This window comes from Prionailurus viverrinus, chromosome B4, assembly GCF_022837055.1.
Source record: "Prionailurus viverrinus isolate Anna chromosome B4, UM_Priviv_1.0, whole genome shotgun sequence".
NCBI classification, from domain to species: Eukaryota; Metazoa; Chordata; class Mammalia; order Carnivora; family Felidae; genus Prionailurus; species Prionailurus viverrinus.
This window is the reverse complement of record NC_062567.1, coordinates 3,764,404-3,779,454: the sequence shown is the minus strand read 5'-3', so window position 1 is coordinate 3,779,454 and position 15,051 is coordinate 3,764,404. Positions and strand designations below refer to the sequence as shown.

The window sequence follows — 15,051 nt, the reverse complement described above, 5'->3', positions numbered from 1 at the left end:
AACTCATCCCGACTCCCTCCCCCGCTTTCTGAAAAGGGCCTTTGCAGAGACACCTTCTTCTGGGGTGATTGTCTCGGTTAATTCTGTTTTGGTTATTGGGGAACCTACTTAGTTCAGTTTTCTTCTGACGTTTTTCATCTTTCGTATGTGTATTATTTTCTATCTTCATCTTTCGATATGTATTCTTTTCTATCCAAGACAGAGCTCTGATTCCCCAAACAAACTTTGTTTGGAACTTGATCTTGCTTGGAACTTGATCTTGCTTGGATGGGACTTTGACTTTGCAGTGGGACTTCCTACTGCCTCCACAGCCGTGTGATATGGGAACTGCTTGACGGGTTGATGGGAGAGAGAAAAGATCGGATTTAATAACACGGCAGGAAGTTGACGAGACTCAAGTCAAGTCCTTGAGGGAAGAAACTCTTCATCTTTGCATGGCCCCTGGTTCCCAGCGTAGCTCCTGACATACAGCTCGTGCTCAACGAGTATTTGCTCAATTGAATGTATTTCAGTGGCACTACTCACTAGCAGAATGGGATATGTGTGTGTGTGTGTGTGTGTGTGTGTGTGTGTGTGTGCGCGTGTGTGTGCGCGTGTGTGTTGGCAGAGGGTGTGGGGATAAAACTTTAGGAGACAGCTGATGTGTATTATGTCCTTCTGGAGTCCACACCTTAGAAACCTTATTGGTCTCCTGTATTTTTTCGCCATGCGGCCATCACCCCAACCTCTATAGGTGAACAGAAGATTAATCTGTTCCTCTCAAAGAAGTGGGGACGTCAGGATCAGGAACATAGGTTCTGAAGCCAGCCCCACCGTGTCCGAGCCATTTAATGTGTCTGCACCTGAATTTCCTCCTCTAAAATGGGGACAGTAATGGGATTGTGATCAGGATGAGATCAGTTAAAATATCTGAAGTGCCGAGAACAGTGGCTGGCACACGGGAGGGTCTCTTTCGTGTCAGACGTGGCCGATTTCACCCAAGTAGTCCCTCTTGCTGGTGCACGTGGGTCCTCTGATGACCTGGGTGGGCTGTCAGGGGGAGGGCTGGGGCAGCTCTGTGGGGCCCCCCCTACCGGTGGAGGGAGCCTCCCCGTTCTTAAGAGTGCAGGAGATGCCCCCCCCTTTCTTAGCATGGGTTTGGTTCAGGCCCTGCTGTGCTTGGTGCTGGTATTAGAAAAGCTAACTGCATCCCTTTGCCTGGGCTCCTTGGCCTTAAGGTGGAATAAAAGGTTGGGCACCATTGCCAGGTTCTAGATTAAAGGGAAAATAAACACCTGCCTTTTCTTCCAGGGCCATATATCCAGAGGCCAGGTGAAAGTAAGCTGGGCTTCCAGAAAGGCATGTTAATGAGCCCAAAGAAATGCTAAATACTATTTCAGCTGTAACTTTCCCTTATCTTCAGACTCGGTGTGCATCTTAGAATTATCAGTGTGTTTGCACGGACATAGACGGGTATTGTTTTTGTTTGTTTGATTGTTTTGTTTTTCTTTTAGCCAGAAATTCTGCAGAATGTGAAGCAATGGGGGGAAATTATGTGGTTCACTGAAACATGGTACATTTTGCAGGTAGTTAAAAATCCCTCCGGTGAGGGTGATTGATTGCGGTGATGATGGGTACACCGCTTTGTACATTTACTGAAAGTAATTCATTGTGTACCGAAAGCGGGTAAGGTTTTTGGTACATAAATTTCATCTCAGCGAAGTCAGTAAGATTAAAAAACCCACTGAGGGGCACCTCGGTGGCTCAGTTGGTTAAGCATCTGACTTTGGCTCAGGTCGTGATCTCATGGTTCATGAGTTCAAGCCCCACGCCGAGCCCCCTCCTAGAGCCTGCTTTAGAGTCTATGTCTCCCCCTCTCTGCCCCTCCCCTGCTTGTGTTCTGTCTCCGTCTCTCAAAAATAAATAAACATTGAAAAAAAGAAAAAGAAAAACAACCCCCCTGGAGCCAGGGGGCAGAAATACGTGTTCGCACTCAGTCTTCCTGGGTGGTTGTAGAACACTAGCCACCGAATGAAATTCTTAGCTAATCCAGAAGGCTCATCTCGGGGCCATGCCCACCTCCACCAACCAACCACCCGTCTCTCCATCCAGCAAGCACATACCTTTCTGGCACCTGCCGCAGACACTGTCCCTGGCTTTTGACGGAGCTGCTGGCGACAAGCTGTGTGAAGGGGAAATGGCAGGGGCAGAGGTGGAGACGGGAGGCATAAACTTTAAAGCCTCTGCCTCGTGGGGGTTCCGATAGGCAGAGGTAACCCGAAGGGGCGGGAAGCAGAGAAAGGAGAGGCAGCAGAGGCCTTCCCCAGCTGCCCTTTCTTTCCCTGTGGGACTCGCCCTCCCTCCAAACTCCTGTATCCGACCCCTTTGGGGTTGCCCTTTACAGAGCTCTTCCCAGGAAAGGAGTGGGAGCCATTGATGGTTAGGTAGTGAGGGGCTCGAGCCAAGGCGCCTTCTCCAGCATACGTTCGGGAGTTCTGTACGGGGGATAGTCCCGTGCCGCTTCCGTCCGTTCGGCAGACGCTGGCGAGTGTCCAGACAGACTGTGTAAGCTGACATCACCTGCCTGTGCGGGTGACCCCCTCCCACGCACGTACTCCTGCTAACGCCTGAACGTGGCGGGGTGTCCGTGCCTGACCGTGCATGTGTGCAGCACGAGGGCTCGAGCCGGCCTGTTTTGCTGTTCCCCAGGCACGGACATCAACGGGGCGCTGCAGAGGGCCATCAGGCTGCTCACTGACTACATGGCTCACGACGACGTCGGAGACCGCAGCGTGTCCCTTGTCATCTTCCTGACCGACGGGAAACCCACCGTCGGGGAGACCCACACCCTCAGGATCCTCAACAACACCAGGGAGGCCGCCCGGGGCCAGATCTGCATCTTTACCATCGGCATCGGGAACGACGTGGACTTCAAGCTGCTGGAGAAACTGTCGCTGGAGAACTGCGGCCTCACCCGGCACGTTCTCGAGGAGGACGACGCGGGCTCACAGCTCGTCGGGTCCGTCCGCGCTGGAGAGTGAGACTCAGGCTCTCAGAAGGGGGTGCGGGGCCATGTGGCCGGAACCCATCACACTGGGTGCCGTCGGAAGGGGTTTTTAAGCCAGGTCGATCCGGGTTCAGGTCCTGGCCCTGCTTTGTGACTCTAGGCACGACTCGAGCCAGTCTGCGCCCCGTTTCCTCGTCTGTGATGTGAGGGGTACAGTCGGCTAACAGAGTTTAGTGAGAAAACCGTGCAGACTGTTGGCGGGATGGCTGTTGCACGTTAGATGTTCAGTCCGCTCTCATGGTTGTGACTCTGTTCTTGCCTTTTCTCGTGTCCTCGCCAGGGGACCAGCACACTTGCTAGTGTATTTGCTGTGAGTTCACAGGTGGCGTAAGCAGGAGAGGTCCCGCTGTCCCCTTTTTGTGAGCTGGTGAAGACTGGCCACTGACGCGCTTATTTTCTTGAGGTGGAGGAAAGACTAGATCTTAGGTCTTCTAATTACGCCCGGAGCCTTCCCTCAGATGCCACATGACCACACCCGGGGTACGACTTTGCTGTTGATTTGAGAGAGTACTGACTCTCAGTTCCACATCGTGTCCTTGGATCGCCTTCGCATATAGCAGGGAGCTCAAAGGAAAGTGAGGTTTCGGTAGATTTTCGATAGCCACATTCAAGGAACGTTCACCGGTGATCAGTCTAACTGGAGGTCTGTAAGGTGGGCAGTGAAAGTGGGTTCTTGGTAAGGGGCTAGTCACCATTCCCCCTCCCCCCCCACCGGCGTTTCCATCAAAAGATTTAAATACAAACACAGATTTGCTTCCCATATTTTCAAAATTATTCACAACTACATTCAGAGAGGGGGAATCTAGGGCATTGTATACCAGGGCTAAGATTTAATAGCGTGTTCATAAGCAAAAGCAATCACGTGGCAACAAATCAGCTTCACTGCCCTGTCACCAAGACAGTATCAGTGCCCAGCATTTCTCGAGGACTTACGGTGTGCCAGGCTTTCCTGCATCCGTTACGTCCTGCGATCCTCCCAGAAAGCCAAGGAGTAGGTGTATTAGGGTCTAAGCTAAGCAATCACGCAGGTGGCTCTCTCCTGTGATATCTGGGACACTGGACTCTGCTCCATGAAGTCATTCGGAGACCCCAGGTCCTTCCCTTCGGTTCATCTTTAGCTGCAACCCTGAGATGAGGTCACTGTCACTTCTGTATTCCAGCCCCAAAGAGGGAGAGAGAAAAGAAAGCCAGAGAAAGCCATTGTATTTTAAGCAAGCATTGCAAAAGTTGTATAGATCGCTCCTCCTCCTGTTCCGTTGGTAAGAACATGGCCGTGTTTGGCCACAGTAGAGGCTGAGAGATGTACTTTAGAGCTGGATGGTTAGAACTCAGTTGTGAAAAAAGGAGAATGGGCTCGAGGGGGCAGTAGTCTACCAAAGTAGTTACTTCAACGTTGCAACCGTGGAGAGAAAGAAACTGCGGTTCAGAGAGGGTAAGTCACATGTCCCAAGACACACAGCCGGGAAGTGGCTAAGATGGCCTCCACCGCCTCTGCTCTCTAGATCTTTGGGAGGAGGTTTTTGACTGTCCCTTTACTCTGCAAAAAGCAGCCGCGTAACAACCTGGGGAAAGGTAAGGCAAGCGAATGTGGCATCCGTTACACGCCAGCCTCGTGTCAGCATCAAGGTGATTTCTCCAGGAGAGCGGGCCGGTTAGGGTGCATCCGGAATACGTGCCGTGTTCTAAGGAACCGGGTTTTAAGAGGCCCTTTGAGAAGCGTGGGTGTGTACAGAGGGAAGTTACCCCAAGGTCCCTCAGCTGGGGATTCTTGAAATCCTATCCCATTGGTGATAGTCCTGAAACCGGGGGAGGGGTGAGGTGCACAGGAACAGGAGCACACGGCAGTCGCACACTTCACGGCCGTTTGTCAAGCATCTGAGTGCGGAAGGGGAGTTAGATCAGACCGTACGCACGGCGTTGCTGTAGCAGTGGTTGGGGCATCGCGGGTGGAAGCTGCTGGAAGGAAGGCGGGACGGGCATCGGCGGGTGGAAGCTGCTGGAAGGAAGGAGGCAGTCTACTCCCAGGTCTCCTTTGCCTCGTCACGGCAGTTGAGAGCGGGTGGGAAGCCAGTGCGAGAGTGAGTTCTCCGTCACCAGGGGTGTTCAAGCAGCTTCTGCCTGGCCTCCTGCCGGAAGTGCTCTGTGGGGAGGGCTGCACTGAGGGCCCAGAGTAGCAGATCCCTCCCCCCGCCATTGGCAAGCAGGGCCTGTGCTGCCACGGCGGCCCTGACTCTGTCCTTCCGCTGCAGGTTCTATGACGAGATCCGGACCCCTCTGCTGTCCGACATCCGCATTGATTACCCCCCCGCCGCGGTGGAGCGCGTCACCAGGACCCTGTTCCCCAACTACTTCAACGGCTCGGAGATCGTCATCGCCGGGAAGCTGGCCCACAGGACGGTGGAGCGGTTGCACGTGGAAGTCACGGCCAGCAACAGCAAGAAGTTTGTCGTCCTGAAGGCCGACGTGCCCGTGGAGCCCCCGGAGGCGGGGAACGACGTGGCGGGAAGCGCCAGGCCCGAGGGCGGTGGCGCCGGGGACCCCAACCACGTGCAGCGGCTCTGGAGCTACCTGAGCACGAAGGAGCTGCTGAGCGCCTGGCTGCACAGCAGCGACGAACGGGACAAAGAGCGGCTGAGGCAGAAGGCGCAGGCCCTGGCCGTGGCCTCCCGCTTCCTCACCCCGGTCACGTCCATGCACTTGAAGAGGTCGGGGCTGCAGACGGACAAGCCGGAGGACGCACAGAGCATGTCTGCGGCCGCAGGCCCCGAACCTGTGATGCAGAGTCTGCGAGGCGCCAGCCCGCAGCCAGGTAACCCGCCTGGAGGGGGTGGCCGTGGGGAGCCGACGTGCGTGCTCAGCCCTCCGTGGGCCGCGTCAGCTGGGCCGGCCGCCCGGGCCTCCCGTGTCACACTCCGTACACACCTGGGCCGTCCGCCTCGCCCTCCCGTGTCACAGTCTGTATAAATCGGACGCCCGCCTGCCCGCCGGTCTGCACAGGCCGTGGTAAACCCTCGTGTTTGTATCGATGCACCCAGTGCGTCTCTGCAGAGCAGAGGTGGCGTTTGTCCCAGAAATGCCGCCAGGTGAAGTCGGTCTGTTGGTAACTCGCACGCTGGAGGCCCGCCACGGATGAGGCAGCACGGGGCAGCGTGGTGAACACACAGATAAACGGATACGGTACTCGGTTTGAGTGTCCATCTACGTTTTTTAAAAGTTTACTTTCAGAGAGCCAGTGGGGAGGTGTTGCAGAGAGAGGGAGAGAGAGAGAATCTTAAGCAGACTCCGTGCACAGCGCAGAGCCTGATGCGGGACTCGATGCCCCGACCCTGGGATCGTGACCCTAGCTCGGTCACTCCACCCACCCCGGCGCCCCCGCCCTGCTACATTTTTAGGTACTTCGGGACCATGCCATTTTACGTGTTGGCGTGCACGTTCACAAGCCTTGGGCGCCCAGAGGTTAGCCGTGCGGACAGGAAGCACACGGGCCCCGAGCGGAAGAACGTTAACTCCTTTGAGCACGCACTGGGCTTTGTGGAAGGCGAGAGAACTCTCCTCTCAGATGCGTGGTTTCTGTTGTCCTGAGAACATACGTGAGGAGCTGTGTTGTCACTTCTCGAGACAGTTCATCCTCGACTGGTCTCTCAGAGCCCAAACAGAAAGCGCAGAGTTTAGTCTCGTGCCGTTTTGTTGGGGGAAATTCGTAGCGACAAGCACAAGAAAAGGAAAGGAAACGTAGTTCAGCCCACACAGAGCGCGAACGTCCTCAGTGATCCCACTCGGCGGCAAACAGCATGGTGTCTATGCGCGACATGATTATTACATTCCTGCCAAGTTCACATCTCCTAGAGAGGGAGGGGACAGGAACCCAGGGCCTACAAGTGCTGCCTCACCTGTCCCTCGTGCGCTCAACTCTGAGAAGCACCCGGGCCTGGTTGAGAGCGAGCGTGAGGGCAGGACCCAGACACCGCCGTTTCGGCTCGGCTGTGTGGCGCCGGGCAGGTTCCTGACCCTCTCTGGGCTTCTGTTCCCTGGCCTGTAAAACACAGACACTAATGATTTCCCTGAAGGGCTGCCAAGGAAAGATGTACAAGTGTTTGGTCCATAGTAAGCGTTCTACAAATGTTAGACACCCTCTGCCATGAGGTCTGTAGACCTGGATGGAAATTTATGGAAAAGTTCAGATTATAATTATATGTGGATCTTAACTGTCTTTTTTTTTTTTCACACTTTTGTATTTAAATGCTTGTTAAAATTGTGGCAAAAAAAATAACATGAAATTTACCCTCTTAACCGTTTTTAAGTGTACAGTTCAGTCATGTTAAGTAGACTCATGTAGCCCCAGAACTTTGTTTCATCTTGCAGATCTGAGACTCCGTACCCTTAGACAACTCTGCTCCCCTCCACCCCATAACTGCATCTTACATACAATAGAATGTTTTCCCCTATTACATGGGCAGAAGTCTTAGGAAGAATAGCTAATATTAGAATTAGGTAGAACTTCAGAGAATATTATCTATTTACAAAAGAATAAAATAAGCCTAGGGGCATCTGGGTGGCTCAGTCGGTTTAAGCGTCCAAATTCGGCTCAGGTCATGATCTCACAGTTCAGGAGTCCGAGCCCCGCGTCAGACTCTGTGCCGACACATCGGAGCCTGGAGCCTGCTTCGGATTCTGTGTCTCCCTCTCTCTCTGCCGCTCCCCTGCTCATGTTCTCTCTTTGTCTCTCAAAACTAAGTAAGTGTGAAAAAAAAAATTAAAATAAGCCTCCACGTGTTATGCCCTCACTCGTGTCGTGAGGCCAAGCTCCCTCTTTAAAAAAAGATGATGTTTTTAAATCGCCACGAACACCTTTGAAAGCTGTATTTCACCCACCCCAAATCTCTTGTCTTTCTCTCCCTTCATCCGTGTCCTCCTTAATAACACGGGTGGTTCTCTTTCTTCTGATTTCTAGGACCTGCTGTCAAGAAACCATACAACCCAAGAATTAAAGTCTCCAAAACATCAGGTAAAGAACAGAATGTGGCCGTGTGTCCCTGGGGGGCTGAGGGGTGTACCGTGCAGGGCACCGGTGGTACAGGGCACCGGGTGTCCCCAAAGCCAGTTACGGTACCGGCACCTAGAACACGGCCTTTATTCAACCCTCAGATGGTTAGCAAAAGGCAGCAGCGTGAGGCAGCTCCAGGAACAGGGTGGTCCTTAAACCATTGCAGGAACACCGTGGCCAGCATGGCCCCGGGAGCCCGGCAGCTCTGAGGGCAGGAGGGACAGACAGTGGGGCGTGTGTTCGTCACTACTGAGTTAAAAGGTACTTGTTTCAGACCTCCGAGGTCTTCAGGCTCCAGCTCCTGGTGTCCCGAACAGGGTTTGTTACTACTAATTATTATTATAATCTTTGGCTTTAGAAGGGAAAGACAAATAAAAATACCATGAAATGCCCTTTGGCCGGCTCTCTGGGATTATAATAAAAATCCAGACGGGATGACAACACAAAGACAGGGTTGTATTCTTAAAGGGCACATGTCTTCCTCGGTGAGTCTCTGTCATCGCCTCGCTGCCATCGTGCTGGACGCGCAGGTTCACAAAGCTGGGAGCGTCCCCGAGGTTAGCCGTGCGGAGGGGGTGCGCGCCGTCTCCGACGGATAAGAGCGCACGCTTCCAAACGCACATGTGCTCTGTGGAGTGCGAGGGAACTTCCCTCTTGGATGCCGTGTGGAGTGATGACGTTCAGACGTCTCCTCTCCTTTTTGGAATAAGGAGCATCTTTCCCTGTAGAACGATCCGGATGATTTGAGTAGAAGTGATGTGGCCTGAGCACAAGAAACCCTCTAAGAACTGTCACATCGTTGTGTTCAGACCTAGGGGGCGCCACAAGTATGCACAGCACTGTTAACCTGCTATGGGCGTCCCGGGTCCCCCCATCTGTAAAAGACCAGTACCTTATATCTGTTTATATAGTCATAGGATGCTTTGGTCACTGCACGGTGAGATCAGCCAGATTCTTCCATGGGCCTTTGTGAGTCATCCTGGGGACACAAAGGGGTTTTCAGCAGTCATACCAAGGACATGAATTTGCTTGGGACTTGAGAAGACTGACCATATGCTCACGCGGGTACGTGCACGTAAAACGGAGAGGAGTTCACAGACACGTTGTGTTCGGCATGCAAGTTAGAAGGAAACTAACTGTCCCGTCTCATGAGGGAGGAGAATTGCTGTGGACTGTCGGGAACTGTTTTGTCTGGACAATACGAGGCGAGGCTGTTCGTGTTCAGCAGAGGTGACCGTGAGGACAGTGGGAAGGAACAGGGGCCAGCCACGCTCTGTGGTCTCATCTGTGGGCATAAATTTGAGAGCGTTTAAGTCGGCGTGCCCCAGAGTGGGGGTTTCCCCTGTCACCCCCAGTGACCCTGCACCCTTCCTGGTCCCCGCCGTGTGCCGGGCTTGGCCGTTGCCGCTGTCCTTCGGGGACCGTGTACGTCGCTGTCTCCAGTGCCATGGCGTTGGGATCACAGGAGGGGGAGGGCTGTCACCACGTCTCTTCCCGGGACAGGCGGTCAAAGAGAAAGGAAATGATCTTTGCGGTGTGGCGAAAGCCTCGTGTCTGGATTTCGGGGACCTGGGTTCACAGACTCCACGCGTGGTAACCCTGGTGCCTCAGCGGCCTGGCCCTTCCTCACACACACACGGAGGATGAGGGACAGGCTAGCTAACTGACTTCGGAGAAAACAGAGGGGACTGTTTACACGCAGAAAGCACCCAGTAAATTTCTTTCTCTGTCCTGTTTCTTGCCGGCCTGGCAGTGGACGGAGACCCCCATTTTGTCGTGGATTTCCCCCTGAGCAATCTCACCGTCTGCTTCAACATCGACGGGCAGCCGGGGGACATCCTGAGGCTCGTCTCTGATCACGCGGATTCTGGTAAGTTCTTCCCTCCCTTGTGACCTCTGGGCAAGGTTAAGGTAGGTATCACAGCCCCCTCTGTCCTTCTGACGGGTGTGTGTGTGTGTGTAAGGGGACATACCACACACTGACGGCAGTGGGCTGGGTGCGGGGCTCGGTGTCACGACGACGTGGGTTAGAAGCGCTGCTCTCACGTGACTCCTTTCGTGGCCTTGGGCACACGTGCTCCTCATAGCATGGAGACAGTGGTACCTCCTCGGGCAGCCCCACCAGGCTGTTGTCAGTAATGGATCTGAAGTTGTTTTGTAAATGAACGGGTCCTGTGGAGTTTGTGACTTTCCAGCCGAGGACTCGAACGGCAGGAGGGCTGGAGTCCCGCGGTCCTCTCTCCCGGTTCCTCGGCGACGCGGATGCGAAGCCCACGGCTCTGTGAGCATTGAACACCGAGCTAACGAGGGCTCTGATCTCCTTCAGTCTGTAGAGCAGCTGGGGGAAGGAGGTCAGTGTGAAAGGCTCTCGAGTCACACGTAGGTAACAGTGCCTGAGGGCTGGCTATGTGGCATTTCTCAGTTCTGAGAGGATGTGTTTCTGGAAGGCCAGGTTACAGAGCGTCCCATGGCCGGGTGACCGTGCGATGTGATTACATAATGTGCGGTCCCGGGGCCCCTTCCCCGCCCTGTGCTCTCACGAGGTTTCGTAGCCTTTGAGCTAAATGTCAGCTTGTCCTCACTCGGGCTCAGCAGTGAGATAGGGGCCTGCCTGTGTCCTCCCCGGAGGTACCCGCCTTCCTAGGAGGTACCCACCCACCTTCCTGGCGTTCCTGTGTTCAGCGTGGTGTCTGAGATGGGAAACCGCCAGAAGGTGATGCCTGGAGCCTTGAGGCTGAGGTACCTGGCTGGGATTTCTCCTGTCCCCCTTACCCCTTGTCCCAGGGAAGGCACTTTTCTCCTGGAATGTCTAAGGAGCCGCTAGCCGAGATTTAGAGGAAGGTTATTCCCAAAGCAGAGCAAGACAAGAGTTCATTAGATAGAAGTGTTTGAGTCTTGCCAATTACACCCTCACCAGGCAGCATCTCATGCAGGCCTGGCTGCTCCACGTGGAATCTTCTCCTGTCAGCTGTCCACTGGGACAACGCAGAACCTTAGGGCCTACGTGAGTCTAGGAAAGCCGCCATGGTGTTAGTGACGATGAAGGAAAAAAAGAATGGAGTTCAGCTTGACGGCAGTTGACATCTTATGCGTGTGCGACCTCCTGGGATCTGATCTGTGTTACATGCCCATTTTATAGATGTGATAATCAAGGCTGTTTTTTAAAGTGACTTATCCAGGCATACCCACCTAGGAGGTGCAGAACCTGAGTTTTTGGACTAGAGAAGATGTTAATCTTCACATTCTCCCACACTGCCCGTGGCATCACGGGATCACCACATCAGGATTGGCGGAAACTAGCGGATAGGAAATGGGCGTCAGGGCCATGAAGGACTTTCGTCACTACAACCAGACCCAGTGACAAAGGCAAACAGACATACACACCTCCTTCTGTGGTATCTTGACCCACGCCCCCTCTTTGCTGTCCCCACCCCAAGATACGGGAAAGATGGGGGAGGTAGGTTCATACCTTCCTGCCTTCACTCATTCACGCGGTAGGACTGAGCGGCCCCTACCTACCCGGGAGTCAGACTTCATGGGGCTGGAGATTCAGAGTCAAGGCCAGAGGAGGGAGGAGATTCTATCAGATGTTCGCGTGCAGGTGGCTGGAAGGTGGGCTGGTCCGCTGACCCTTGTCCTCTCCCCTCTGCCTCCGAGGCGTGACGGTGAACGGGGAGCTGATCGGGGCGCCGGCTCCCCCAGGCGGCCACAAGAAGCAGCGCACTTACTTCCGCACCATCACCATCCTCGCCAACAAGCCCGAGCGGTCGTATCTGGAGATCACTCCGAGCAGAGTCATCCTGGACGGCGGGGACAGGCTGGTCCTCCCGTGCAACCGGAGCGCGGTGGTGGGGCGCCGCGGGCTGGAGGTGTCGGTGTCCGCCAACGCCAACGTCACCGTCACCATCCAGGGCACCATTGCCTTCGTCGTCCTCATTCACCTCTACAAAAAGCCGGCCCCCTACCAGCGGGACCACCTGGGCTTCTACATCTCCAGCAGCAGAGGCCTGTCCAGCAGCTGCCACGGACTGTTAGGTGGGCGGCCGCCCTCACGCCGGGTCGAGTGCAGACGTCAGGGTCCCAGAGCGAGGCTCCTGTTGCCCGTGCCTTTAGCTTGAGTGAGAAGCGCAGTCGTGAAATCACACGTCTTGCCTCCTGGCGACTTTCCGGAACGGGGAGGGGTTCATAAACGAATTGTCACTGGCCTTCTGGGAGAAGGGGCCGAGACTTGGGGGGATAATCCTCTCGGGGTCTGGCTCCTGACTCGGGAAGTTGCAAGCGGAGGGCAGTCCACGCCCAGCACGGGCGTGAGGCCCCCGTCCCGCCCCGGGCGGCAGGCCGTGTCCTCTGGTTTCCGCGCCAGGTCCCACGTGGGCCCTCTGCCCACAAGTGCGGGGCGGCCGCCGCCAGGGCCTGGTTAGAAAGCAGGATTTCCTGGCACTGGAGCTGGACGGGTGGGGTCCGGCCTGACGGCCAGGGGCGCAGGCCGGGATTCCTTTGGCCTCGGCCGTGCCCTCACGTGACCTGCGGTACTCTGCCGAGTGTTTCCGGAGGAGACCGAACAGACTGCCGTCAGCACCCTCGGCCCCTGCCCGCCGAATGCGTGGTCCCGAGGGGCCTGTGGCCGGAGGAGAGGGCACGCCCCGCCCTTCCCCGCTCCTGTCCTTCCAGCTCTGGTTCCCGGTCTGTACTAGTGGTCCGGCAGCCTCCCAGTGTTAACGGGGGGGGGGGGGGAAGGGGGCGCTCTGAATGCCACCTGGGCCCCCCCCTCCCCCGTCCGTCCGTACCCTCCCAACACGCGCCCCGTCGCTGACACCAGAAGGTGCGAGTGTTCCGGGAGGGTCCGACCTCGGACCGCGCTCAGCCAAACCCCCCCGCCTCCGAGCTCCTGCGCCCCCGCCCCCCACCTCGGGTACCCCCGAGCGCCGGCCGGCCGCCACCGGTGGGCTCCTCGGGACTGACGCTCCTCAGCCCAGGGCGGCCTGCACTCGACTCACACCCGGCGCTTTCTTGTGTCCCCCTAGGTCAGTTCCTGAGCCGGGACGCCACGCTCACGCAGGAGCCCGCCGGGCTCAGCGAGGGCCCTGGCCGGCCTCCGCTCCCGAGGGCGGGCGACGGGCCGGAGACGGTCCTGAAGGTGAGAGGGCGCCAGGTCCCGGTGGTCCGGAAGCAGAGGAGGATCTACAACGGGGAGGAGCAGGTAGACTGCTGGTTCGCCAGGAGCAACGCGGCCGGGCTGCTGGACGGCGAGTACCGGGACTACGTAGCAGCGCACCCGTTTGACTCAGAGACCGCGTTCGGCCTGGGAGCGTCCGGGGGGCTCTGACGCCGGGCCCGAACGAAAGGGTGCACGACGGGGACGCGCGGGGACGCCACGGTGCGGCCTCCCCACGGTTGACTGCGACCCGTGACCCACCCCTATGCGTAGGCCCCAGGTCGGCCTGAGAGAAGCGTAGGGGCGGGGCGCTGGGGCGACAGGGGTCTTTCCTGCTGCGTCCTCCCCTCCGCCGCCGCCCCCGCCGCCGCCGTGATGGAGAGAGAGGGTAGCACCGAGGAGAAAGGTCACGCCGTCTCGTCGGCCCGGTGCGCGCGCATCAGGCCGGCCGGCTTGTCCCCCTCACGGCCTGTCGTGAGGGAACCGGTGAAGGAACGTCGCCACAAAGCCGCTTTCCTCGGTGGCAAGGGCCACGTTTGGGCACTCTGCTTTTCGCCTGCCGTTAGCGCTTCGGAATCTCCCCTCGCAGAGCTCCCGTGGCCTCCGCGTGCGTGGCCTCCGCGTGCGTGGCCACCCTCCGCCTCAGGGGAGCCTGCCGTGGGCCCGGGCCCGGGTCATGCAGCTAGCTCGTAGGTTTGATCACTGTAAGCAATTGAGGCTTTTCTTAGGAGGGGATTTTCTTCTGCTGTGATACCTTGCCCTTGAAAGTGAGTTTTCATTAAAAAAAAAAAATGTGGTTGAAAATCGAAAACTTGCATCCCAGAGACCATCTCTCTCTCCGCGGGCTTCGTAAAAGGCCGCTCGGCTGTGCTGACGTGTTTCTGTCTGTTCCGGCAACGCTAATAAACGGGACAGCCCTGCGCGGCTGGTTTTTCCTGGCCCGTCCCGGAGCTGGAGACTCGGCCGGTGCTCCACTCGGCCCTCCTGCTGTACCTGTGTCGTGACTCCGGCCTCATTTGCTCGCGGTCCCGGGGGAGGTGACCCACCAGGCCCCCGTGGCCCTGGGATGGGAGGTGGGGCCGGCACGGGGCCTCATGGGCCTGCCCGCGTTCCCAGCCAAGGTGCGGCCGCGCGGGCAGTCTGGGCAGCCGTCCCACGTGTCAGGGAGGCGGAGCCAGGAAGTGGGCACGCGGGGGGCACTGCGGCTGTTCCGGACAGACGGTCCGACCGCGCGAGGGAAAGGTTACATCGGTGGCGGGGGCCTCAGAGGTCAGTGAGTGGGCCCGTCCGTGAACCCGTCGCGTCATCGGGGGGGGGGGGGGGGGGGGAGGGGAAGCCGGGCTGAGGGCGGCCGGGGGGGAGGGGGGGGGGACGCTTCCCTTCCGTCTCGAGGACCCGCTCGCTCTCCACCGCGCGAACCCACCCAGCTCTCGGGTTTTCCCAGACCCGCTGCCGGAGTTCGTGCCGGCGGTGCGAAGACACCAGCCCAGGCGCGGACAGACGCGTCCGTACTTCGGGGCTCAGAGGAAGAGGAGGGGTGTGAAGCAGGGCGGGCTCCCCGGGGGCCTCCCGTATGTAAACGCCGCCCAGCCGGGCAGACGTCCCTGGAGCTCTCCGGGTGCCGTGCTGGCCTTGCCGTCCGGGTTTGGGCCTCCAGGCTGCGGTGGGGGGAGGGGCGGGGGGGGCGGCGCCTGGCCGGCTCAGTCGTGCAGCGCCTGATGCTTGATTTCAGCGTTGTGAGTTCGAGCCCCGTGCTGGGCATGGAGTCTCCTCAAAAAAAACAAAAAACAAAACAAAACAAAAAAA

At 57.2% G+C, this 15,051-nt stretch overlaps 1 protein-coding gene across 1 annotated transcript in view; it reads left to right on the top strand.

Moving 5' to 3' along the window:
• The window catches only part of ITIH5 (inter-alpha-trypsin inhibitor heavy chain 5), a 79,738-nt gene extending 65,682 nt beyond the window's left edge, over positions 1–14,056 (top strand). The window contains exons 9-14 of the mRNA XM_047866575.1: positions 2,689–2,998; positions 5,296–5,855; positions 7,998–8,051; positions 9,844–9,960; positions 11,748–12,125; positions 13,115–14,056. Coding sequence (XP_047722531.1) covers positions 2,689–2,998; positions 5,296–5,855; positions 7,998–8,051; positions 9,844–9,960; positions 11,748–12,125; positions 13,115–13,416 — 1,721 coding nt within the window. The 3' untranslated portion in view covers positions 13,417–14,056. The remainder of the gene's footprint in view (positions 1–2,688; positions 2,999–5,295; positions 5,856–7,997; positions 8,052–9,843; positions 9,961–11,747; positions 12,126–13,114) is intronic.
• Positions 14,057–15,051: the final 995 nt, after the last annotated feature.